The sequence below is a fragment of the Vanellus vanellus genome (genome assembly GCF_965231255.1).
Source record: "Vanellus vanellus genome assembly, chromosome: 4".
NCBI lineage: Eukaryota > Metazoa > Chordata > Aves > Charadriiformes > Charadriidae > Vanellus > Vanellus vanellus.
Genome location: NC_138909.1, coordinates 36,077,538 through 36,103,449, shown reverse-complemented (window position 1 = coordinate 36,103,449; position 25,912 = coordinate 36,077,538). Strand labels below are relative to the sequence as shown.

General features: G+C 37.8%; 1 protein-coding gene across 1 annotated transcript in view; it reads left to right on the top strand.

Annotated features, from left to right (window-relative positions):
* The window catches only part of LOC309670909 (uncharacterized protein), an 82,484-nt gene extending 68,193 nt beyond the window's left edge, over nucleotides 1–14,291 (top strand). The window contains exon 2 of the mRNA XM_082482041.1: nucleotides 13,685–14,291. Coding sequence (XP_082338167.1) covers nucleotides 13,754–14,281 — 528 coding nt within the window. The 5' untranslated portion in view covers nucleotides 13,685–13,753 and the 3' untranslated portion in view covers nucleotides 14,282–14,291. The remainder of the gene's footprint in view (nucleotides 1–13,684) is intronic.
* The last annotated feature ends 11,621 nt before the right edge of the window (nucleotides 14,292–25,912 follow it).

Here is a 25,912-nt window from a genome sequence, read left to right as displayed (position 1 = left end):
TGCCTACTTTCACCTCTGGTTGAGCAGATACAAAAAAAATTACTTTCCTGGTCCTAGAAATAGCTTGGCCAAGCAAATTTAGGTTTCCATAGGTTGTTAGGCAAATTCCCTGCTGCTGAACCATACTGCTTCATCAGTTACTGAAATAAGATTCTCGGAGAGCCATTTTAAGGGCATTAAATCAATAACAATAACTGCAACCATTTCCATTTCTCCAGTGGAGCCTGCTAAGAGTCTGTCTGGGCCGGCGCCAAATTCTTTTAGACAGGTTGGGATATCTTCCTTCAAACCTGGCAATCTCGCATGCTGTTTGTCAGCAAGTGCCTTGTTGTTCTGCAAGGTCAGATTCTACATTACTGCCGGAAAGCTTCCCCGTGACACAAAGAACATAACATTTAGGAACCAATGTGTGGTAGGCAGTGTTCTGGAGACGTGAGGTTAAAGAGAAAGCATTTTATTTTTTTTAATACCCTGTAGAGGCCAGTTTTTTTTGGTTTGGTTTTTTTTTCCCTCTTAAGTGAGACCCCAGGAAGGGGAATTTATTCTCCTGTGTCCTGGTAGTATGTGACCTTGTTTGACTTATGTCTTTCTGCTGCTGAAGATTCTGAAGATGCAGACAAACCAATGTATTAACAAATTTCAGCAGGTCTGGTAAACGCTGTCATTCTGTTTCTCTTTGTATTTCTTGCTTTTATTAGAAGGAAAAAAAGTGCAGATCAAAGGCTCCTCCTTATCAGATGTTGATGCAAAGGCATTAAATAGTTCATTGACTAGCTCTGGAAGAAAGTACATGATTCGGAGTTCATCTTTGAAAATACAGTATTCAGAATGGAGACAATATTGCCCAGAGGATACTGCACAAAATCTGATTGAATGTACACAGCTGAACATTTCATAAGATATTAATTGGGACTGCAGAAAGATAGGCATTCTTCACGAAATATATATTACTCCTTGTGCTTTTAGAGCAACCTCACAGGAATAAGGCTGAACTGTAGTTTTTCCCACCAAAATGGTAAAATACACCAGTGATAGTATCTTGTGTTGCTTCCATGAAGCATGTTTTCTACCCCAACCTGATCCCTAGCTACTTTTTCTTATCTCAGAAATTCAGTTTATAACTCTGCTGAACTAAACACAAATAAGAAATTATCTTTTTCCATAATATATTAAAGCCTTTTACTCCCAGCTGCTTTAACATTACTGATAGCATTGCTTCAGGTTTTTTTTCCTATCAATTAGGACTATATGACAGCTGAATATTATAGATAATCATCCTTTAGACTTTTTTTTTTTTGAAGAATAAGCAAATGAAAACAGGAAATTAAAACAGAAATTTTTGGCAGCAGCCTGGGATAAGCATTGTCCACTATGAATCTTAAGGTAGAAAATGTTGATGATAGCCTGGCAAGACTTGGGGTTTTTGTTCTTTTTCCCTTGCCTGTCATCTTTTTGTGTGCTTGGAATAATATAGAAGGACTGTTTTTTGTTTTTTTTTTTTTTTTTTTTTTGGGGGGGGGGGGGTGTTCATTTTTACAATAGCCTGATAATCTTTTCTAGAAGGTTAGTCTGATGCAGAAGCCTGCATCAGAACAGAATGAAGAGATTGCCCTTTTCATGGCATAATCTGCATTGCTTCCCCTTTACTTCATTCGTCATTATTAACAGGCTTGAAAATACTGGTCTGTGCCTTGAAGCTTTTGGGGAATAAAAGGAGGTGATTATTCTTGGTGATTAGAGATAGTATAAGAGCTGCTTGAAAGGGGGGTATTTATTTTAAACTTTTTTTAATTGTTCAAATACAAATTCTTAAGTAGTAGTCACTGCTCTTGATTCTCGCTTTCCTCAGCTTCAATCCTGCTCTCTTTACACCGAAAAGCATTCTAGTGGTTAAAAAGGGTGTATGTGTTTCCATCTGTTTGTGTGTTGTCATTCTGCATTAGAGGTGTCATTCTCAAAACAGCTCTGAGGTAAGGGGAGAGTTTAGTACTCGGTGTTAGTTTCCTCCCCTTCTTCCCATTTAAATGTAACTAAATTGAGTTTAAATTCAACTAAATTTAGTTGCTGTTTGTCTTCAAGGCCTATTCCCCCACTTGTGTTAAAGATGACCTTTTTTTGCTCCATCTTTTCTGTTCTGTTGACTTTTTTTTTTGCTATCTCCGCTGTTCTGCGTGTCTGCTTGTTTGTGGTGCACTTTGCAGCATTTGAATTGGAGATTTAGTCGAAGAAATCATCCTACCATTTTGCCAGAAGCTGACACCAGCCATCTGGTAAAATTACAATTCAGTATCAGTAAAACCCATAATTTGGGGAAATGTACCCAAAATGACTTTTATGATTAGTGGACAGGAAAGAAACCGAGACAGAAGTCAGTTGGGTACTCTCTAAATCACTTTGCGGTTTCAAGACCAAAAGTCTTAATGGCGGTGTTCTTGCTGCCAAATGCTGTTTTGCTTTTGCCTTCAGAATAGTTTGCATTAATAATGAGCAACTCTGCTTGGAAGTTATTTATGTATTGCTCTTATGATACAGCTTTGCAAAGCTGCACCACGCTAGGTAACAGACTGTGTGAATGGATCTGTAAAGCGGTTTAGTGTATCATACTGCTAAGGTCTGTAGGTCTTCCCATTGGAAATGCATTCCAGCCCCAGGACCACATTCAGCACTGTTGTGGATGCTGAAAAAAAAATATATATTAAGGCTGTTTGGGGCATACCATGCTAGCCTGTGCGTTAAGCCTGGTGGTTGTGAAATAAAGTCTGCACTGGAAATAGGCAGGTTTTAATCAGCAAGTCAGTAACGCATTTTGCCTGTGTGTCACTGTGGGAGCAGAGAGGAGGTGACAACAGCAGCTCTTGCTTGTGTATGTTCCCAGGGAGAGGCGATCAGCCAACCGTGCCTTCATAGCTGCGCCTGTGCTGCATGTTCTGCAGTTGTTGAATGTATGTGTGTCGTGGTTTAACTCCAGACAGCGGCACCCTGCCCCGGTGGGTTGGGGGGGAGAATAAGAGGAGTAACAGTGAGAAAACTCGTGGATTGAGATAAAGACAGTTTAGTAAGTAGAGGAAAAGCTATGCACACAAGCAAAGCCAAACAAGGAATTCATTCACTGCTTCCCATGGACAGGCAGGTGTTCAGCCATCGCCAGGAAAGCTGGGCTCCATCACGCCTGATCATTATTTGGGAAAACCTAACTCTGAACATCTCCCCCTTCCTCCTTCTTCTCTCAGCTTTATATACTGAGCATGACATTATATGGTATGGAATATCCCTTTGGTCAGTTGGGGTCAGCTGTCCCAGCTGTGTCTCCTTCCAGCTTCTGGGGTGCCCCCAGCCTTCCTGTTAGCAGGCCAGTATAAGAAGCTGAAAAGTCCTTAACTGCTCAGCAACAACTAATATGTTGTTAGTGTTACCAACATTATTCTCATCCTGAATCCAAAGCATAGCACTGTGCCAACTGCTAGTAAGAAAGTTAACTATATCCTCGCTGAAATCATGACAGTGTGTTGAACCAAGATGGAGTATATTTCTAATTAATGACTTAAAGTGGTGATGCATTTGCTGTCTTCCTAGTAAGCTATTACAGTGAGTAATTATCCTCATAGTTAATTCCATTTGGATTTTTCTCATTTCAGCATTCAGTTATTGGATCTTGCTTCTTGTCTACTAGGTAAAATCCCTCTTCGCTTAGACAGTTGGGAAGAAAGTAGTTGTTTCTGCATAGTAATTATGTTGCCCGTTCACTTACAGTAAGTGTTACTAAATGATTGTTCTGGACTTCATAGTTGAGATTTCCAGGTCCTTCTGTTGGTACCTCAAACTTAACAGGTGTGTTAACTCAAGAGTTTTCCAGCATAGCTTAACCGAAGTTGACTACTAGAAGGCATGACTAGCAGTGGCATCCTTGCCGTTCCTCGAGGCCTTTCATCCATAGGAAAGGAGTCTGAACTGCATAAAGCCATCCTAAGCAGTTGTTGTTCAGGCAGCTGGGGAGGTCCCCATATGCGGTGCAGTTGATGATGCTGTAAAACTGACCGCGAGGACTTTTGTTGTAGGGAATACAGGTGGTCTGGTTTGGGGGCAGAAAGGCACGTGTAGAAAGTGGAACACAATGCTTCGTGTTGTGGAGGTTTTGGGCCAGCTTGGAAAGCTGTTACAACTACCACAGACCTACAAACCTCGTTTACTTACTTTTGGGGAAGAGGAGTGAATTGAACCCTGAAGTTATCCAAACCTGTTAAGTTTTAAGGACTGCTTAGTCTCTTGTTGCACTGTAAAAGGATTTGTGATCTTTTTTGTAGAGAAATTCTGTATTACATGTGTATCTATCAGAAAGTAAGAGTTGTGATGATTCTGTTTGTGCCTTCGCTAAGTAGGCATGTAGCAGCATCTTTAAATTGGAAGGGAGTATAATAAACTGCCTGACTATTTTTCTAATCTGAAAGTTTTTCAGCCCACGTGCTTCTCAGCTAGTGTAACCGAATATAGTCAGTTTATGTTGCTATAAGTATGATCTAATGTTTGCTTTTGGCAAGAAACTCTTCCTTGTTAGTATGCACAGAAGGCATAGTTTACATGAGACCAAAATATTAACAGATAGAAACTTGCTGTTCTAAATTGAGCAAACAAGCGGGCTTGTGCTATCTCACTTGCAATAGTAGTACAGGCTTCTTGTAGTAATCTAATTTGTGGAAAAAAAAACCAAACAAACAAAAAAAAAAACCCCAAAACCACAGGTATTCGTTAATTAAGCGAGGTAAGAATTTTTTATTTAGAGAGGTGAAAATTTTAATACAGGAACCCAAGTAATGGTACAATTGTCAAAGCAGAAAGGATAAGGCGATGTAATTGAAAATTGTGTGCTTTACTTTTCTAGCTCAGACGTTCTTTCAATGAGGAAATGGACACTGCTTGATATTAAAGATTCAGTGGAGGCATGGAGGGCTTGCCTGTTTTGGTTTCAATAGTTGCTGGAAAACTTGGCACCCTTTAAATAACTCAAAGCTTTCCCTTTTCTAAGGAAAAGGGGAGAGAAGCCTTTCATTAGTTGCACATGATAGTTAACTTGTCACATTTTACAGCTTAATCCTTTTTCTTTAAAGAGTTGTTAGTGAAAAGACAAACCAGCCATCTTCTGTATAACAGTCATTAACATAACTACTAAAAATAACGTGATTATTTATATGAACACAGTAAGATCAGTGATAATACTGATCTCCTCCTACTGTGGATTGTTACCTCCCATGATATCTTTCACGGAATTTAAATTATTTTATTCTAAATTATATCCATTCACTCTTCTTGATGACAACATAGCAATACGGAATTAAACATAAGGAGTAACTTCTGTGCTTTTACTGTTGGTCTTGGCTTTCAGGGAGCTTAGAGGAATGAACAGGGTTCTTGATAAACAGATGTGAGCGCCCCACTTCTTCAATAGCGCTGTACTGGTGTTAGTTACTTGTCAGTTGGGATATGGCTTTGAGGAAAAGGACTTTCAATTTTTATTTTTTTTTTTTAATACAGTTTTCTTATTTCTGGGTGGTGGAGGCTTTCAACAATTTCCTCATGGGTCACTTCCGCGCTTCCCTCTTATCTCCATCCTTTTCCACAATATCTCACAGTATATCTCATTCTTTTTTTTTTTTTAAGTGTCCAATGTTAAGTAAAAATGTAACTTGTGCAACACACTATTCATTAATTATTTGCTATGATACTTTTTCTCATTTTTGAATGAAGGAAAATGCAGGCATTTTTTTAACACTTCAAACCTGAGAATTAAGGTCAGGAATTACTTATGGAGAAGTGTTTACAGAAAAAAATATCAGTGGTTTCCTCTCTTCCTGTTTTGTGTTGATTGCTTTAATTTTGTCATCAGGTCACTATAAATTTTAGCCAGAGCAGTCCTGGTTTTGAGGAGAGTGCATGAGGAGGGAAGAAAAGGGCTTCTGGTTTAAAGCATTAAGGCTCGTCACTCCTTTTGCCTGTTGCAAAGGGAATCCATGGAATCCATTTCAGCTGTAATACCTGCAGATTCTGTGTTTGTGTGGGCGTGAGCCCCGCAGGTGGTTGTGTTGCCCACATGGACAGGATGGACCCTTGTGTGCCCTGCTTGTACGTAGCAAGGGAATGTGTTGCGTCTTTTGCAGCTTTTCCCACTCTCTACCCGCAGTCGCTGCCCGTGAGGGCTAACTGATCCTGTATTGATGAGACTGGGCTTTTACAGTGGTGGCTCAAGAGAGGTTTTTTCTATCGGCTTACTCGTGCAATACAGTGTTACCTGTTTCTGAATAAAGAATTGACATTAAAAGTCAATGCTCTGGGATGATGTTAAATATGCACAAATGGAGATCATGTGGAAAGCCTATGGAAAAAAATAATGTAAAGAGAAGAAACGATAGATCCATAAAATGGAAGAATTTACTCTTCCCCACTGTCAGGACGAAGACCTATTGAACAGAAAATCTTATCTTCGATTTAGCAGTTGAGTTTTAAGGAGGGTTTGGACATCTGCAGATGGAAGTCTGTGTATAAATGTAGCTGAAGGTCAGAAGCAATCTTCAGTGCTGGACTCTTGTTTTCTTAGTGATACAAAATATCTTAATCTGTATAAATTAATTAGATGTGATCATACATATTTTATCATAATCAAATATGTTGACTGTTGTAACTCAAGCTGTTTCTTCTAAACTTTTGCTCCTGAGAGGTCTATTCATCTCTCTTCTACCTCTGCTATTTCCTTATGCCACTCATCTTCAGTACTGCTAAATATATGTTAATTCTTGTAGCAATTACTGATTTCCTAAACTACTTTGTGTCCTCATTCTTTTGAGGTTTTGTGTGCTATTTCATATTTTATCCTATATTAAATACTTTACCTGTGTCCACCAAAAGAGGTAGGATTATGAGATAGGTCCTCCATACCCCTTTGTCTTTCCATCCTGGAGTTAAAACAACATTTTCTTTTTAATGGCTGCTGTGTGTTTGTCCCCGTAACTGGAAGGAAGGGGACGTTGCTCTGTCATGCTCTTACTACCCACATATTGGCAGCTATTGTCTCTCATCTAAATCCCTTCACTTTCTGTGGGGAATGGATCAGAATGGAGCAAAGTGCCTGGGACTGTAAAGTAGTGCTGTGGGCCAAAAGGGATTGGGAGACTGATTGGGATTAGAGAAGGAGCTGTGTTAAGAGGCAGTCCAGGGAGAAGAAAATAAATTGGGATCATGAAATAGGGAGAGAAGGGGTAAGGTCTGTTGAAATAGGATTGTGGGGTTAATAGAAGCAGCTGAACAGAGGGGAGTCACATCTTACAGTAGACCATATGTGGTGGGAAAACTGGAATTGTCTTTGTTCAGAAACGTTTAGGAGAGGAGGTCAGGGCACAAGGATTTGATGAAAAGCCTCAGAAGGTAGATACAAAGTTGGGGCCAGATTACAGTAGGGAGGGGTATAATTAAAGCTGGCCACATAAGATTAGAGGCAACTGGGCTTAATTAAACTTGCACAGGAAACTTTAATTGTGTTTTTTTTTTTAATTTAATGAATATTAAATGGAGTTTTTGTGTGCTGTCAGATTTGTGTTTGACATAAGTAATTAGAGGAGTACTTTTATTTAGTGTTGATTACTTTGACCAATTTGAACTGAATAAACAGCGTAGTTGTTAAAGAATCTAGAGAGTGAACAAGGGAGCAGGATAGCAGCAGGTGTGCTGCTCCACAGAGTGTTGGCAGAGCTTTGCTGGGCAGGGTGATAGTAGAGCAGGAGCAGAGATTCTTTTTAGCTGCTAATTTGTTCTGGAGCTTGGAGCTGACCAAGAGATTTGAGGTGTGTATACATTTGGAAGTAGTAGTTTATCGTTCTTAGAAAAAGCACGCATGCTTCTAGTATTGAGATGCATTGTTAATTATGTATTTTATTTTGATGAAAAGTTACTGAAGGTTTTTAAAGCTGTATGTTAATCTTGCTCTAAGCAACATTTTGTGCTGATGAAATACAGGATTATTTTCCTCTTCTGTACAATGTATTCAACTCAGAATTTTATGACTTGAGGAGTCCGTTACTATGATCAAGTTTGCCATCCTGTGTAATGAAGCAAAATTATTCTCCTGTAGCTCTTGTTTAATGCTCATAACTTTACTTCAAGTATCTTGTCTTTGTTAAATCCTTGCTTGAGGATTATTTTCTACTACCATAACCTATAAAAGAAGGTGGTGGATTCCTCATTTGACTTTTTATGGTTTCAGTTTCCAGTAATTGCATGTTGATTGTTTGGGTTTGTTACTGCTTTTGTTTAGAATATAAACTGCATAGCCAGTAGTAAGATCAGTATGTTAAATGTTTCCTTTAATACAGCATATACACTGCTTGCTTATAGTGTTTTGCGTTGTTAGTTATCACAGCCATACACTCAAAACTTTTTTTTTCTTCTTTTTTTTTTTTTGGTGTAGAACATGGTCCACAATGTTATCAGTTTTAATTATGTTGTTTATTTCTACCTGCTTGATGCTGCATTTCATTCACTTTGTATGCATGGTTTTCAAAAGGGCTTAAGGAGTCTTAGGTGGCTGGCAGCGCTGGTGCGTGCCCCGGTGTGTTAGTCTGGATTTGGATCAAGAGCACACTTTTGAAGTGCAACTCCTGATTGTCCACACCTGCTCCCCAATAAAATGAGTTAAAGCACAGCTGTCCCAGAGCACCTTCTGGTTGAAACTAAACCAGAAGTGAGGGTCAGTTTAGACCCTGGGGGTGAGAGCTGGTCTGGAAATAACAGCCCTTTCCCTTTGACGGAGCCCATGTCCTCTGGGTGCTGAGCCCCAGCTTTGCACGGCTGCCCCTGCTGCTCTGCACGGCTTTGCTAATGGAGACCTAGCTTTAAGTTGCCAACATGCCAATGTCAATCTTGGGCAGAGTGTGCTTATAAGGATTCTGTTTTTCTTTTTGTTTCAGAAAGTAGATTGGGATGTTGAAATGAAGTCCTAGGAAATCCTTAGCTTGGGTGGGATGTTCCTTTTTTTACCTTCCATTTTCCTCAATTATAATTCAATATTACTCATTTTAATATATCTCAGCTTTTTACTGGGTTATTTAAATTAATATGTTAGGCAGGATTTGATCAAATATCTACAGAAGTTTTTGTGTTAGTCCAATTGTCTTTGTCCACCAAATCTATAATCTCAAAAAGATTTGTTTGAGTAGCATCCACTGCCCATCATCAACCATGTTGTGACTGTAACTGTTCTGCCTTTTCACTAATTGCTGTCCTGATCGGTATTAGCATGACTTAGGTTAGTATCCAGGTCAGTCTAACTCTTTAATTTCAAAGTTAATTCTTTAAAACCTTTTCAAGTTCCACTATACTTTGTTAAAAAAAACAATCCCCCACCCTCTACTGCTCACCCCCACTGCTCTGCACCCACCTCATTTCCTTTTTTTTTTTTCTTTAAAGTTTCAAGTGATAAAAAAGGAATAATAAAAAACAACAGTACTGATGGAGATCTCCCAACATATTTTTCCCCATAATTAAACATTTTTAACCTACAAAAACATATATCAACTTCTGTACCTACAAGAGGGACGGAGGTATTTCAGCTGTAAAGCAAGAAGTGAAGTGGTCATTCTTTTCTCTCAGTACAGAATGCAACCTGTTGTGGTCGATAAACCCAAGGAGTTTTCTCTCTAGTTTCCCAGTGTTGGCATTTCTTACAGGTGGTTTTGAGAAACATTTGTTCTGTTATTTTTATAATCTATCTTCTGTGCAAATTTAATGAACAAAGCTGAAGATTTCTGCTTAAGCAGTATTTAACCTTCAATATAGATGGGGGATGCATTCTTCAGCTCTGAATTTACAGCGGGATCAGTCCAGGGACTTCCATTTTCCTTAGGGATTCCTTATATTTTGCTTTTCCATAAACCAGCTGCAAGTGTTATGAAATTTACCTGGGAGTTGCCAAGTTTGACTGGTTGACCAAGTTTAATGAGTTTTGCGTGTTTATGAGAAGTGTTGCCGCTGCACTGCAATGTTTTGGTGTCTGTCTAAAACCAGTCTCTTTGTGGTCTGGGGTGGGTAGGAAAGCAACAGCTTTCCTCTCTGGATCTGCTGGGGTTTAGCTGATCTGAGTAATTTTGGGCTCTGAGAGTATAAATGAAGGAGACACTGTACTACCTGAAAACACAGCATTTTAGTTCTCTGGTGGTTGATTTGTAAATACACTTCTTCCTGCAAAATAATAATCCTGTCTTATTTCTTATCTACCATATATATGGAAGCGATCATATCTTGTGTATTAGCTGACAGTAGTTAATTCTGAAAGCACTTACGTGACAGAAGGCAGCTTTAATGTTTCAAATCTCTCAGATAATGTACATCCATCTGTTCTTTAGCAAATGCATCACTACTTTGCATATTGATGATTTCTGATGTATCCCTGCTTGTAATTAAATTTTGATAATGCATTTTACAGGCTTCTGGAAAAAACAAGTTGAGTTTATTGGTGCAAATGCAGAGTAAAACTAAAATCATTTATGGCTGAAGCTAATTTTGTGAATTGATGGTCACTGCAAAAATGTAGGAATAATTAAAAATATATAATAGTACTAGTGTATGTTCATTTTTTTAATGGACTGGAGTTTTATTTGGATATATTAACAGTAACAATAGTGTTATTTTTGTCACTTAAGCATTTAGCAGAATCATGCATTTCATTACTTAAGTATTTCAGTGCTGACCTTTCATGTTGGTTGCTTATAGATACCAATTGAAAGTATGTATTAAATTATGGAAAAAAATGCAGCATTTGCAGTTTTATCAAGAAAGTCCTAAACCAATAATTGCTGCATATATTTGAAATAATGCTGTTGCTAATGAAAAAGTGTGATTAAAACTTTTGAGCTGCATTCATGGCCTTTTAGAGAATCATTTCTGGTGGAAGCTGAAATTGCTGGAACGTGAAGATGTAAATATCTTGTCTTTTTTTTTTATTACTGATATTTACATAATTTAATGCTTAAAAAAAATGTAAATCTTTTCTCTTTTAATGAGAAAATAAGGTGTAGTATTGTCGTGTTCATAATGCCCAAACTGTGTAGCAAGCCTGATAAATAGGTTGTACCAACCCCAGATTATATATGCAACCAAATTTGACATTTGATGAAATGGAGTTATTAAACATCACTCCGATATGCTAAGGTTTCTGGGCTTTGGGGGAAAAATGTTAAGTGATAACATTTCTCTTAGATGCCACAAAGAGTGCACTCTTTCTCAAGTGCTATTTACTATGTATAGAAAATTAAACGCATTCACTTTTGATGCCCCTTGCACTCAAGGTTGGAGTCCTTAGTTTTTGGTTTGGGTCATGTGCACCCCCGTGCCCTAATGCATTTTTCCCACTGGTAAAAGCAGGAGTCAGCACAGTCTCTGCTTGCTTCCATCATGTCCTTGCCTTGACGTGTGCAGCTTAATTGTCTTTTAGTATTAGCTTCTCATTCACTGATTGGAGCTAATTGCGAGTAGACACTTTCTTTGGAATATCTATTTCAGCTTTTCAATTCATAAGGTTGTATTTGGGGGCAATTGTTATCTGGGTAGATATGTGGAAACTTGAGAACGCGTCTTTGGGATGTAAGTAATGTTTCCCTGAGGAAGAGGGGACAAGTGTGCAGAATCCTATCTACGAATACTTCTCAATTCAAGACTTGAAAAACATCTGTAAACGTGTTTCTGTGGGTTTTATGGTACAGCACTATGAAAATTACCTTAGAGCTATGGTTTCTGGTACTTTCTTCCCTCCTCACTGTTAAGTTCAATGTTTTTACAAATGCCATGGAGCAAAGTTGGAGTTTCTGTTCTACACCTCTATCATCCAAGACGCTATTTTTTTTTGTTATGATTTTTTTTTTAAACTGTAAGAAACAGAGGACTTTCTTACCAAAAAAACACAAACCAACAGGTGTGGAGGATGAGATTGGGAGAGGTTAGGAGAATATCTTCCTGTACTGAAGTACTCGTGGAAACTTAGATCCTTCACTGCTCCTACTCCTACGCAGTTGTATTCCTTTCCAGTATTGTATTGTTGTGCCTTCTGAATCTCTCACAGTGTAGCCTGTTGAGTGTGGTGTGGTCTGTGGACACCTGAGAACAGTGGTTCTATACGTGATGAAAAAGCTAGTTGCTTTCTCTTTGCACACATTTTCACGTGCAACCTGTGAATCGACTACTTGTTGAGTTCATGTCTGATTTCACCTACTCAACACATCACTGGAGTCTAGGGGAACTGCAGTCACAGCGTGCCAGCCTGAAAGGTTGTATAGCTGGATATCGAATACCAAATTTATGATCTAGCTAAGACTGTGTTATATCCCTCTGTTTTTGTATATTGCTTGCACACACGTGTAGCCAAATGCAATTTGGAAATTGCATTAATGTTTTTCGATTTCTATTAATATGCACCTAAATTTGGCAATTTTTTAACTTATCAGAATCTCATTTAACAATTCTTGTAGCTTATTAGAGTTTGGAGAACTTTTACTGCTAATAGTGATTTTTGCCAGGTGAAGTATGTGCCGTTTCTGGGCTGCACAGGCTGTCTAGTGATATCAACTTTTGACCACTGGGCGTCTCTGTGGTCAGTTGAAGACTTGGAAACGATAAGACTATATTCTTAAGAGGGTGTTCTCTTTTTCATTTATCTAAAGGAACGATTCATTTCTTGTTACTATGATTTTCAATTATACCTGAAAATATACCTGCTCTTAAGGCCTAAGACAAAAGCAGTTCATTGTTTGTGAGTAATATATAAAGTGTCGCTGTCGGGACGGCCAGACTTCCCTCCCATGTCCCCAGTGGCTCACCTACTACAGGTGTTGTCTTAAAATCCGGATCTGTCAACAGCTCTACCCGCTGTCTTCAGCTTCACTGGGCTCCGTCCCCACGACTATTTCCAGTCGTCTTCTTCCTTAGCATCACGTCGGGGTGACCATTTGTGGCAATTGAAATGCACAGACTCCAATATGCAGGATCGAAATCCAAATCAGCTTTATTAAGCAAGCGTGCTCTTTATATACTTTTCTACCAAGGCCAGTAATTTTCTACTTTACTTGTTTACACCATCGCATACTCTGAAAGATCACGTTCCCACCGAAAAGGGAATCTCTCTTCCCTGTGAGCGGCACCTCCTTATCTAGGGAGTAGCTTCACACAACTTCATCGCCTGCCAAAACAGTGGTGCAGCTGCTTATTCCTCCCTATTACTTCTACCACACTTAACCCTTCTTTTGCCTCAGTCCCCACAATAAAGTCTGTAACCAAATGAGAGGGAAAATATAATGCTGTTTGAAAATGATCTTTGTCCAATTTTTAGCAAGTAATATCACTTACTTGGATCTTCTGTTAACATGAACGTTAATAGTTCTTGTGGATTCTCTAGGAGGGCAAGTGGTTCTTCTGAATTTTGTGGAATCTGGTGCTTACAGAGATCATGATCACACTATTGGATAGAAGAAATAACTGTCTTGCTACAAAGTTGTTTGCAGTCTGTCTGGGTTGTTCCAGTTGTGTTTCAAGTAGAAATTATTCCTTGTTTCTTGGAATTTGAAGTTGTCAGGAGTAATACCATGAAATAAGTTTTTAATGCTTTATATAATAAACTTTTGTAATTTCCTACTTTTCCTTTTTTTTGTCTCCTTAGAATGTGAAAGTATTTGCATCTTCAGATAGCCTAGCCAAGGTCCAAGAAGTAGCAAGCTGGCTTTTGGAAATGAATCAGGAACTGCTCTCTGTGGGCAGCAAGAGGCGACGAACTGGTGGATCTCTTCGAGGTAATGCTTCCTCAAGCCAAGTAGATGAGGAGCAGATGAATCGGGTTGTAGAAGAGGAGGAGCAGCAGCAAAGACGACAACAAGAGGAGCAGCACATTGGGAGGAATGGGGAGATAGGAGAAGAACCTGGATTTGATGACAGGCATGAGTCTCAGCAGGAACAGTTAGAAGAAAATAACAATAGACTTATTACAGTGGATGAAGAATCCACTTGTAACCAAGAGGAAGAAGATGATGAACATGCTGGTGATCAAGAGGAGGAGGTGGAAGAGGAGGAGGAAATGGACCAGGAGAGTGATGATTTCGATCAGTCTGACGACAGCAGTAGAGAAGACGAACATGCGAACAGTAACAGTGTCACAAATTCCAATAGCCTCATGGACTTGCCCATTCACCAGTCATCACCATTCTACATAAAGACAAAGGTGAGAGACTACATTTTTTTGTGTGTTCTTAATCCTCGTTAACTCTGGATTTTGAAAAATAATTTGCATATTTAACTTTAGATTAAGTTTGACAGTGAAGCAAAGATTTTACTTCCTAAAGAGCTCATTATGAAGAATTTATGCAATCTACAAACTATAATGTTTTAACTGAATAATCAAATTATTTGCATGCATTTGATGTGAGCAAATACTCCTATATATTTTAAGGAATAGAGCTCTGATGACTATGTTCAAAAGATCAAGGTGTTTATAAATATTTTTACATGCTAACTCATGCCCTTAATAAGACCCTTCTGGTGTTGTTTATGATATTTTCCTTCTCAAAGCAGGCAAGAAGGAAGGTAAGCAATTGTGCACGTGTGGTGTTCTCTGAGAATATCTGGTTCATTGAGATGAAAACATTGTAATGAAAAAACGGGTGGAATATTACAGAAACAGCAAGTTCTTCCTTCTGGCCAGGTTATAGTGAGTTCAGTGACAAAATACAGGTTAAAAAAGAAGTGTGTTAGACAGTTATTCAGTTACAAAATCATTACAGAATGTTGTATGGTATCCTGCTTGTGAGGACCTTGTAAATTGTTTGCAATGATTGTTGGGAACTTCTGATTTGTAATAAGAATTTATAAATAAATATTCATATTTTTATTGCTACTTATATCACCTAATATTTTGGAACAAAAAAAAATGGTTTTGGAGTAATAACTCCAGTGTACATTAGTATGTCACCATATTTTTCCAAATTCTTCAGGAAGTAGGAATTCTGTTAACTCTTAGCAGCAGCAAAAACTGAAAGAATAATGAAAGTGGTGATACTGACTAGTAATAAAGAGGAGCAGGCAAGGTTTCTTGTGGAATAATGTTCCTGAGCCTGTGTACCAATTTTTTTTTCTTAATCATTAATTGGTTATAGAACACCTAGCCTCCTCTCACCTTTCAAAAAAACAAAATGACAATACCCCTCAAATTTTTGCAGTGTACTTCAAAGAAAACCCCAACAACTTTATGTAAAACAAAACAGAACTCTCCAAAAATCAGTTAACATAACAGGGTTCCCTGTGTGTTCGAGTATGAACATAAATGTCTAGGGATGGATAATCAGTCTTGAAGATGCACCAGAACAGGTAAACAGGATGAATGTTTGCTTCTGGAAGCTGCAGTAATGTTTTTGGTAATAGTGATTAGTAAGTAATTCACTTGTGTGTTTAAAGTATCTTAAGTAACATCTTTGATATTTTTGAAAAGTCATAATGTTTTCACATGAATTTTTAGTAAATTATATAGTTTTCTATTCATAATTCTACTGTTCAGGGTACTGAATGGTATTCTTTCTAATTTGGAGTGAAATATTGCCATATTTTATGTCATTCAATTGGCTTCTTACAACTCAAATTCTTGTTTTTATTCCAGTGCTTTGGTTTTCCCGGGTTTAGTTTGACTTAGAGTATTGTACAACAACTTGCATCCAGTATGGACTCGAATATTTAATGTAGGAAATGCTTACACTCAAAAAATATATTTTTTTAAGTCTCTCAATTGGAGACTTTTTAAGTGCTTTGTAAATAACCGTACTCAAATTACAGACAGAGCAGAATGTCGTTTTCAGTGGTGGTCAGTCCTGAAGCTTTTTTTATCATCTCCAATAATGAATGCTGGTTTTTTTCTTTCTTTTTTTAAGGTATATATCACATAAACTGAAACAAACTGGTTTAGCCTGAAGGAAGTTGTCTGAAAGATTATTTTTTTATATATATATAGATGCACGATTTCTGTGTGGTCTGATAGTTGCTTGGCGTATTGTTTCTGTGCAGTGCTGGCCATTTTCGTCTGTGCTCTGTCCCCAGGCTGTGCTTCTGCAAGAACTGTTGGGGAGCTATGTAGCGAACCTTCCTTGGGAATTGTTCTTGACTCATGGTGCAGCTCTATTTTAGGTAGTTTTGACTTGCGTACCTGAAGGATCAGCACAGGTTAGAAAGCTGCTTGAGCTGGCACTGCTCTAGGTCATGGTTACATAATGAGACTGACATAATGCAACATTAATGTTGGCCAATTCATTAATAAACCACCATTTAACCATAGGAACATGTTCTATATTAAGAAATGTTGTAGAAATATAGCTGTGCGGGAGCATGAATGAATTAGCAGAGTAAAAATAAACACAACTAATTAATATGCTGCTTTTGAGAAGAAAAAGGAGTGTTTGTAGACTCATCAGCTGTACTTACAAGTGGTTTCTGATTCTACCTGTTGAAGACAGACTCATCCTAGGAGACTCCAACCTGGTAGACTTATTTTAGCTTCTCAGCGTTTGTAGTCTGGTACAGTTCTCTCATAACTCTGGCTGAATTACCTGCTCCCTTGCTACATGCCGTACCGTGAAACTTGCTTTGCACCAACAGCATCGTCTGCAATGGCTGAATCTGCTGCTTACGGTTTGTGTGTCTGGCTCCTCGGAAGCATACAATCCTGATCCAACACAGTTGCTAGTTTGATCTGGTTGTATGTAGCAATATTGACAACACAGTTTTCATTGCTACCAAATACCAAGAGATAATAGTGACACTGAATAAACAGCAACTACTACTTCCATAGGTGTCGTCGTGCAGCTCATCTCAACTTTCTGATACCTTTTTTCCTTTTATTTTTTATTCCTTTCCTCATAAACTACTGAATAAAGTCTCTTCCTAATCTGACTTTTTTTTTTGTTTTGCTTATTGGCCTGCGGGATCCTGTGCGGTTAAGGATGGAAATGGCAAGGTTCTCGCATAACACCACAGTGTATCCTGCTTGCGTTTGCCACCTGTCACCTGGACTTCCACTTGACAGCCGCAAGCTCGCTGTGTTCTACCTGATAAATTTCACCAGAAGCATAAAACCCGTTATATTTGTATAGAAATACATTTTATATATATATTCATGTTTTAGATAATGTTTATATAATAGATATATAAACTTATATATAAATATTTGCCTCATACTACTCCTCCATGCAAATAACTGAGATAATTGTTGCCATAATGTTATGAAAATGTTATGACTAAAGGGCATGTGTGCTTGAAATGAGAAGGCTCGTAGCTCAGAAGAGTCCTCATTGCATTTACCAGCAACAGCCAGGAATCTGTAAGGGTCCTTGTGGTTACCCGTTACAATTTCCTCCATAAAATGTTAGGCTGCTCTATATTGACTTGTGCACAAGCTAAAGCATATTTTTAGAAAAAAAAAATCACCATTTGAAAACAGGGAACAGTCCAGCAAGGCAAATCTATCTCAAGCCTAGCGTAATAATTTGTTAGTTATCATCAGTGTCTAAACTGCTACACCTTTACTCTACTCTGCCTTTTTCCTGTTGTCTGTCTTTTTTTGACCATTACAATTTATTATTTTTTGTCTTGTGCTGAAGAGCTCTTTAAAAAGAGGGGGTCTTTTGTCACATACATAAAGCAATCAAGTTCACTCCTGAAAGGTCTCTTAAATGTAAATAATAATGATAGTGTGTCCCTTGGGCATATTTTTCTATTTTTTTGTTCTTGTTATGATACTTCCCTGAAGGCTGTCTCTGATTTTTGAACATCCATCTTGAATTGTAGATATCAGAACGGAGATCAAAACTCTAGTAGCAACTGTGCCAATGACAATTAAAATTTGTTCATACTATATATTTACCTGTTTATATAACAAATGATTCCGTTAACACTTTTGACTGCAGCACTGCATTGGGATTTCACGTTCAACTGATTTGTCTAACGTGATGCAAGCCACCTTCAGAGAGCCTTCTGTTCTCGAAGTATGGCCTATGTCCTTTGTACCTAGACATAAGAATTGATGCTCGGTTGTATTAAAGTGACTCTAGTTTGCTCACATCCAGTGTCCCTCATTAGATCCTTTACTATTTGTTAATTTTTACTGGAGTTGATATGTGTCCTCTCAAATGTTGTCGTGTCTGTTATATAAAAATATAAAATAGCACAGGAAGGCAAAGTAAGGGCTTTTACAGAAACATGCACTTGATGCTGATTCTTCACTGATTGCATGGTATTTGTGGCATCCATTTCCAGCCCTCTGTGATGACTTTGTATTTCTTTAGTTCCTTGGAAATAGTTGTGTAACAATTAACCACAACATAAGCAAACAAATACATTTACAGTGCATCATATATTTCATAGCAACTGCCCTTAAATGCTTTTATCTCTCAGTACGTGTGGGGTTCTTTAGCACTGCAAGGACAAGAACCTATTACTGGTAGTCGCTGTCACTGGGAAATATCTCATGTAAATTAACTTTCTTGCTTATTTTAGGTTTAAATTGTTTGTCTACTTGTGTTCATGCTCTTGAAATCATAGTCTTAACCAATATATCTTGCCAGCAATATTTTATCTTTATCAAAACTGGTTTTTATGACATAAGTGATAACCAGCATGTTTTTATGGAAAAATTGGCATCAATGCTGTTAATCCTATTCTATGTCAACCATTGCATTATTTTATCTTGCACTGACACCTGGTTTTCAGCCTATGGTTATCCAGGTTGTAGTCCATTTCCTTTTCAATATATTTTTCTGTGTGTGTCTGTATATCGTTAGGTTTATTTGAGATTTTGGAAATATTTTGATTGTTCTAATTCTTAAAAATAATTTTGATCATAATATATATCATGTTTAACTCATTCCTTTTTTTGTTTGCTTAACTGTATCTACAACTCCCAGTTTTGTAGTTTTTAAATATTAATGAGTGTCATCTTCAATGTACTTAAATCTTTTGGTTTTAATTGAGGCTTTCAGTTTCCATCAAGATGACTTGGTTTTCTTTACCTGCGGTGAACTTTTTTTATTTGTAGGAATATTGGCTTCTTGATTATCTTAGAAAGAAATTGTTTCTAAACACTTAATATAATTTACAGGTTCGTTCAACTTTGGTTTGGATTTGACGTATTTTGTGGAAGGGGGGAAAAAAAGTCACAATCACTTCTACCCAAGCTACCATGAATTTAACTTTGTTCTATTTGTTTTTCTTTATCTAAAATTCTACATTACATGATACTTTTAATATTAAATGCGTCTAATGTTGAAGCCACCTCAGTTAGGGAAGAGTCACGTAAAAAATAAAATAAAATTAAACCCATGAATTCCTGAGAAGCGTTGGCTGCATTTATTCCAGCAAATCCTGTCACAGTTTTGTATGATTAGGCAAAATAACTGCTAGCAGACTAGCAAGTGTGAGATTTCCAGAGGCAGATATATAGGTGCTCTAGGTCAAACTGTGGTATCAAGGCATGTTTCCTTTCTTACTCCTGCTTTCATGCTTGAAGTTGGTCTCTGGGAAAAGAGGAAAACAAGCTGAAGATTATGCAGAAACTGGAAGATGCAATTTACTGTGTCCATGGCAAAAAGTACGTGTAGGGAAGAGTTGTTGGGAGATATGCAAATAGCAGCCCTCTTTCTTCTTAAAAGTATGCCTCTCACTTTAGGCAGATGCCATCTTGAATTTTCATATAGCTTCTTTTCATACAACCTCCCATTTGAGGTGGGATTCCAGGAGCCATTTCATATTTCTCCACAAATTTTGTTTTGAGGGGAGAATACACCAGAAGGCACTAAAGGTATTTATTTTCATGTATTCTGTAGGGACCTGAATTTTAAAATCCAAGTGAGCACGGGTAGAGCGGGAGGATTGTTGGCTGGTGCATGGCCACTTTTCTTCTTCTGGGTTTCAGGAAACACATTTGCCTGCTCTGCTTGTCTGGAGGGAAGTGTGAAGGAGTGTTTGAGCTCATGTATGGGAGATGCTCAATCCTTGTGGACAACAGGCACTGTTGAACAAGGGTCTTTGCAACAAAACCCCTCTTAAACATTTATTTCCTTTTCTTCTATTGAGGCTGTCGGGAAACTTAGCAAATTGGGGTATATAAATGTGAACCGTTATTTGTGTGCTAACTGTTTGGATTGTGATGGTGACTTCTCGTCACTGGTCAGGCATCCTGCATGCAGAACCCTCCACTAAATTTCTGAGTTAGTGTCCTCTCCAAATGCAGGTTTGCTTGTTGCAGGATTGTGGGCTGTGATGGTAATTACTTGGTTAACTTGAGCTTCCTAAGAACCAGAAAACAGATTAGGTAAAACGAAGATGAAAAATTCTTGTATAGTTGGATCTACAACCACAAAAAACACTTTGATACCCCTTCAGCAGTTTTCATATTTGAGCATTTGCTTCTTTACTAAAGGTAGTAAGATTATTTTTTTAATGGATGCCTTTCGTATATAACAGAAATTACATGTAACAATGGTAAAGGCTGAGGAGCAGCTTAATTTTCTTATAAAAACAGTGTACTTTGATTGCAGCGTCCTCTGATTCCAGGTACCATACTGTCTGTTTGGCTGTAAGTCACTGGATGTGCGTGTGTAAGTAATGGTGCTGTTCCAAGAGTGCCTTTTCTTGGTTGTTCGTTGACGCTGGAGAGTGGAGAGACAGAACAAATAAGCTGGGTTGCCTTCAGTGGAGCTAGGACAGGATGTACCAGAGGAAGACCTGTCCCTTGGAACTGAAATACCCTCTCGAGTTCTGAAACGAATCTAAAGCCGTGCTCACGTACATAGCTTTGAGCTCTCAAAATGCGCGGACTGGGCCAGAATTTGTTACTGTGAGGTGCTTGGTCCAAGCAAGTATGTAGAGCCACAAGGATATAAAGGATTTATTTTTCAATGATTTTTGGCTTTGTATGGAAGTATAACATTAACTTTTAAAACTAAAGAAAACTTAAGATTGCACTGGGCAGTTTGTGCGTATGTGGAGTGAAAAGGGACCCCTGTGTGAAACTCTGCAGTTATTGTCGGAATGTTAATAGAACGAAAAGCTTTGTAGGGATAGGGGGAAATAAAGGATGATCAGAGAAACGCTGATACCTGGAAGCAGTTTTTTGTTTTGTGTACAGTACAGTACACGCAATTGAGAGAAGGTTGGACTATTGTGTATAGGTGGGGTGGTGGTTTTGTAGCAGCGTGTTAATATTTTTCTCCTTTTCTGAGCAGCAGAGGGGGCTGCTATTGCTTTGCTGCTGCCCTGCGGAGACTTGCGCAGTGTTCCTTTGCAAAGTTTTTTCCTGCTCTGGCAGCTAAAAACTTGAAGCATGTTTTTTAAGTCTAGGAAATAAATACAGCTGGAACAGAAGGACTCAATATTTTTCATTTGTGAAGAAGCCTGTTTCCAGTATGTGAAATGATGTAGGAATATTTCCTTTAAAAATAAGTTTTAAACATTTTCAGATGGCTTGTGTGATAAGAATGCCATGTATAGTTCTCTGCTCTGAGTGTACAGGAGAAAGAGGAAAAACTTTATGCTACAAAAAGACTCTTTTTCATCTTTATTTTTTACAGGGATCACAAGTAGGACATTTAGATTCTTCAGGCCTTTCATCTCCTGAGTTGTCTAACAGTTAATGCTTTAAGGAGTTTTTAAACTAAGTAGTAATTCAGCTAAAGCTGTGTGAAAAAGACTACGTGTTAACCATTGCTCTGATTGTAAAAAAAAATAAAATAAAATAAAAAAAATATTTAAAATACATTGGCAATTTTTTTTTTTCCTTTTGCTTCTCTCTGGGATTCTCCTTTTTAATTAAACCTCCTTTCACATCTCTTTAAAAGCTTAGGAACTGGCAAATTTTTTCCTCTTTTGGTTATTCTGAACTACAGCGCTAAAATAGAATGAGTTAAATAAATAAGTAAATGACTTAGGATAAACAATAAATGGTCTTTACAACTGCCAGTCAGAATTATTTTTGCATTACCATGACAGATTAGTTTTTTTGGAGCAAAATTTTTTTTTACTCTTCTGATACAGAACCTTATTTTTATATTGGACTGTAATAACATTAGAAATATTCATACTCTGAAATTAATATCAGTCAACACTTTTAACCTTTGACTTCTTTCTCATTTATATACTACACAGTTTAGTTGCTAATGATTCCAGGCATGCAGGATCATTTGGAAAGGTTATGCAACTGTCATTAAGATGTAGTTTGTTGAATATTAAAGCATCCATGGAAGGAATGCAGATTCTCAGTTTCTCTGTAGATAGCAAGGTTCTTCCCCATCTGCACTAACCTGCAGCATGCTTCTTAACTGCAAATACCAAGACTTTTGAAAAGTACTTCTGGTTTGCTCTGCTTTTACTTGACTGTGTTAAGTAATGGCTTCATTTGCTGCCTGAGGCTTTCAGGGGTTTTGCTGTACTTTCACCTTTTGTAAGTAGAGTTGCTCCTACACCTTCACGTGCAGGTAATACTGGTGTTAAATAATTGCTGCTCTGCTAATTTTCCCTACTCTGTAAGTGGATCATGAAGCTTGCTGATTGATACGTGGGCTCTACTATATATGGGGTTATCCCTGATACAGTTGGTGGCTTATCTAAGAACTTGGCTATCTAGTTCAGGTTTCTCATGCAACGTTCTTGAAATACCTAGTAATTAAATTTAACTGTTATGTTCACAGAATCACAGAATTATCAGAGTTGGAAGGGACCTCTAGAGATCATCTAGTCCAACTCTCCTGCTAAAGCAGGATTGCCCAGAGCACATTACTCAGGACTGCATCCAGGCGGGTCTTGAAAATCTCCGGAGAAGGGGACTCCACAACCTCCCTGGGCAGCCTGTGCCAGTGCTCTGTCACCCTCACCGTAAAGAACTGTTTCCGTGTATTTGAACGGAACTTCCTGTGTTAAATGTCTCTTGCAGTCTAAGGACAGGAATTTCTTCTATAATTTCTGGGTTTTTTTTCCCTTAATGAAGGTTGTCTTACCTCTCTTCAGTATGATTTCTACAAATATTACTACAGAATTAAATAACAGTGCCAATGTATAATTGTGAAGTAAGTAATTGTGTATAGAAAGTGAAGAATCTCAGTGCCTGGGACAGAAGAAAAGTAGTTTAACAGAAACCATTAATGCTGAGAGTTTGGATCCCAGTTTTGACTATAAGATTGTATTTAAAAAGTAGATTCTACTTCATTTCCCCACCCCTCTTATTACAGAAAGATGCATGTTTTTTGATGGGGAAAGAGGTAGTGCTGATTTAATTTCTCATTTAGTTTCCGCTTACAAAGATTGCTTACTAGACTAATGACCTAGCTGTGTAAGGCACAAGCAATTTTCTACTTCTGTGCCAATAAATTGAGGTCAGGCTTTCAACTCCAGTCAAGGGATTTACCTCAGCTAGCCACACTGGAAAATAAAAAACTACAGAGCTTTCAATTGTGCCAGATTTGTCTGTACAGGTAACTGACAACGTACAATTGCACCGTCTTTGCAGTGAAGCCTGCATCTCGGAGTGTATACCTTCTTTATTTCATGGTGGTTCTTACCAGACATGTCCAGTTGTTTCTCGTGAACATGTGTGTAATTCTTTTGTAACCATGTTCGTTGTTCACCGGTGTATTTCCAGCAGTTCCCTAAAGCCAAAAAGATGCTAGCCACCTTTCGGGATGGGGGAGGGGGGGCAGACAGGGAAACAGCCTCTTGGTTTAGACTTGCTCAGAATTGATGCAATGCCACAAGGTTGTACTGACTTAAATTGTCTTTTAGTTGCTTGGCCTATGCAGAGGTCGTTAAAGGTAAATACTGGGAAGGAACTTGCCTGTATTACTCAAACTACCATATCAGTTTACTTTTTGTAGAATAGATTAAATTGATACCTTCAGAATACCTACTTGAAGCATTGTCTTGTAGTTGCACACTTTTTCATAGTGTCGTGGTTTGAAATCAGTGTCAGTTAGGCAGCTGCATGGTTTTTGCTCTGCATCTTTGTTCTCAAAATGAAAAAGCTTTTAAAAAAAAAAAAAAGAAAAGAATTGAAGTAATACCATTTCAACTCACCAATTATATGGCAAAAACATCATGAAATAGAAAACATGAAAATGTGCTTGAGAATACTTTCAGTTTGCTTACTCTGTTGGGATACGTGGCTTGTGTAACAAATACATTTGGGAGCTCTGCCCCACTTAAATATGCCATTTGTTCCGTATGTTGTTCTTGACTATGTAGCAGGTGCTGCTGCCTGATGTGATCGTTAGCGCAAATATCTCCAGCCTGTAGAGATACAGCTGTATTTACTGAGCATTTTATCAGTGGATGCTCTTGCTCTGAGTGTCAATTTTAAGCTACTTCACCTTTTGGGGCTTAACTGCAGTTGATATTACTGGTTATGAAACTTGATGCAAATGGTGAATCGAAGTGTGAAGAAAATAAAACTTTTGCTGGTGAGTTAGTTTTTGGTTTTGTTGACACCCACTCTTCCCAAATGGAAGGTGTTAAATGTTCTTTTGGCTATGAATTTGAAGTGTGTGTTTGAAAATACAAGTTATTATCAGTACATTTCTTGTATTGACTGTTGTTTTATACTTAAAAATTATGAGATCTGAAATTAGCTTAGAGAAGCAGAGGGACAGAAGGTGATATGAGGACTAGAATTATGTTCAACAGCTGCTGCGGGACTAACATTTTTTCCTGATGCATTTCTCACTCACTGTAATCTGCAAAATAGCAGTACATCCTTTATTTCTGTAGGAGACTTTTCATTATCTGTAGAACGTGTTGCTATTCAGCAAACTGTGCACAGTAATTTACATATCTTTACAAATTCTTGCGTATAAGGAGACAAACTAGACAATGTCAATTTCTATGTTAGTTTAATCATTTCTGAGCAGGCAGAATGCCTAAAACCAAAATTTCCAAACTGTCTCAGCAGAATGTTTGAACAGCCAGCTTCTAATGTCTATTGACAAAGGATGATTTTTGACACGTGAACTGTTTTTCATTGGTAGTATATGGTGATCTGTGCATGAAGCTATGCTTGTGTAGCAATGATATAATGTGCATTTTTTGTAGATTTATTAATCTGCCATTATGGTTTGTTCATGTTGCATGTGAATGTTTTGCGGTTTCCTTTATGGTGAAATTTCTATTGGAAAAATCCATACAAAGCCTAGAACCAACGTTTCTACAAACTATTGTCTTTGTTTACAAGCATCTTCTCCCTTCTTGTCCATAGTGCGGTTCATGAGAATACTTCAACTTTTGCAAATTTTGCTAGATTTCGGCTCATTCTCTTCTGGCGAAACAAGTTCAAGATTTCACACAATTACTCTAAAATGTGCTTTATGTTAAAAAAAAAAAAAAACAACCCAACTCTATAAAACTTCCTGTGCATTGACTCTGTATAGTACAACTTCTGATGTAATGTTACATATAGTTAATTGGTATTGAGCTTTTAAAGGTTCTTGTGCATAGATGGGTGTCTCTAGAATAAGCACTGAAATACAAGTGGAAGATATTGCTGTCAGGCATCTCTTCTGTTCTTCCTTCGCTCTTATTTATCCTTTCTCCTCTTCTTGTGATTTCTAAATTTTTTCTTTAGTTTGTAATAAGAATTGAGAAGAGGGAGAGGATCTGAGAAAGACACAGTTACTAAGGAACTACAAAGATTTCTATCCCAAGTCAAGCTGGTCCGAACCAACCACTTCTTTACGGAACCTTACTTCTTTTTATGCTTGTTCTTACTAGAAGCTGATGTTTTCTACTGACTTTACTACTTGCCTGTATATTCCATAATATGAAAAGAGCAAATAGTGACTTTTAGTAATATTCAGTGTAATTCAATCTTGTGAGACAG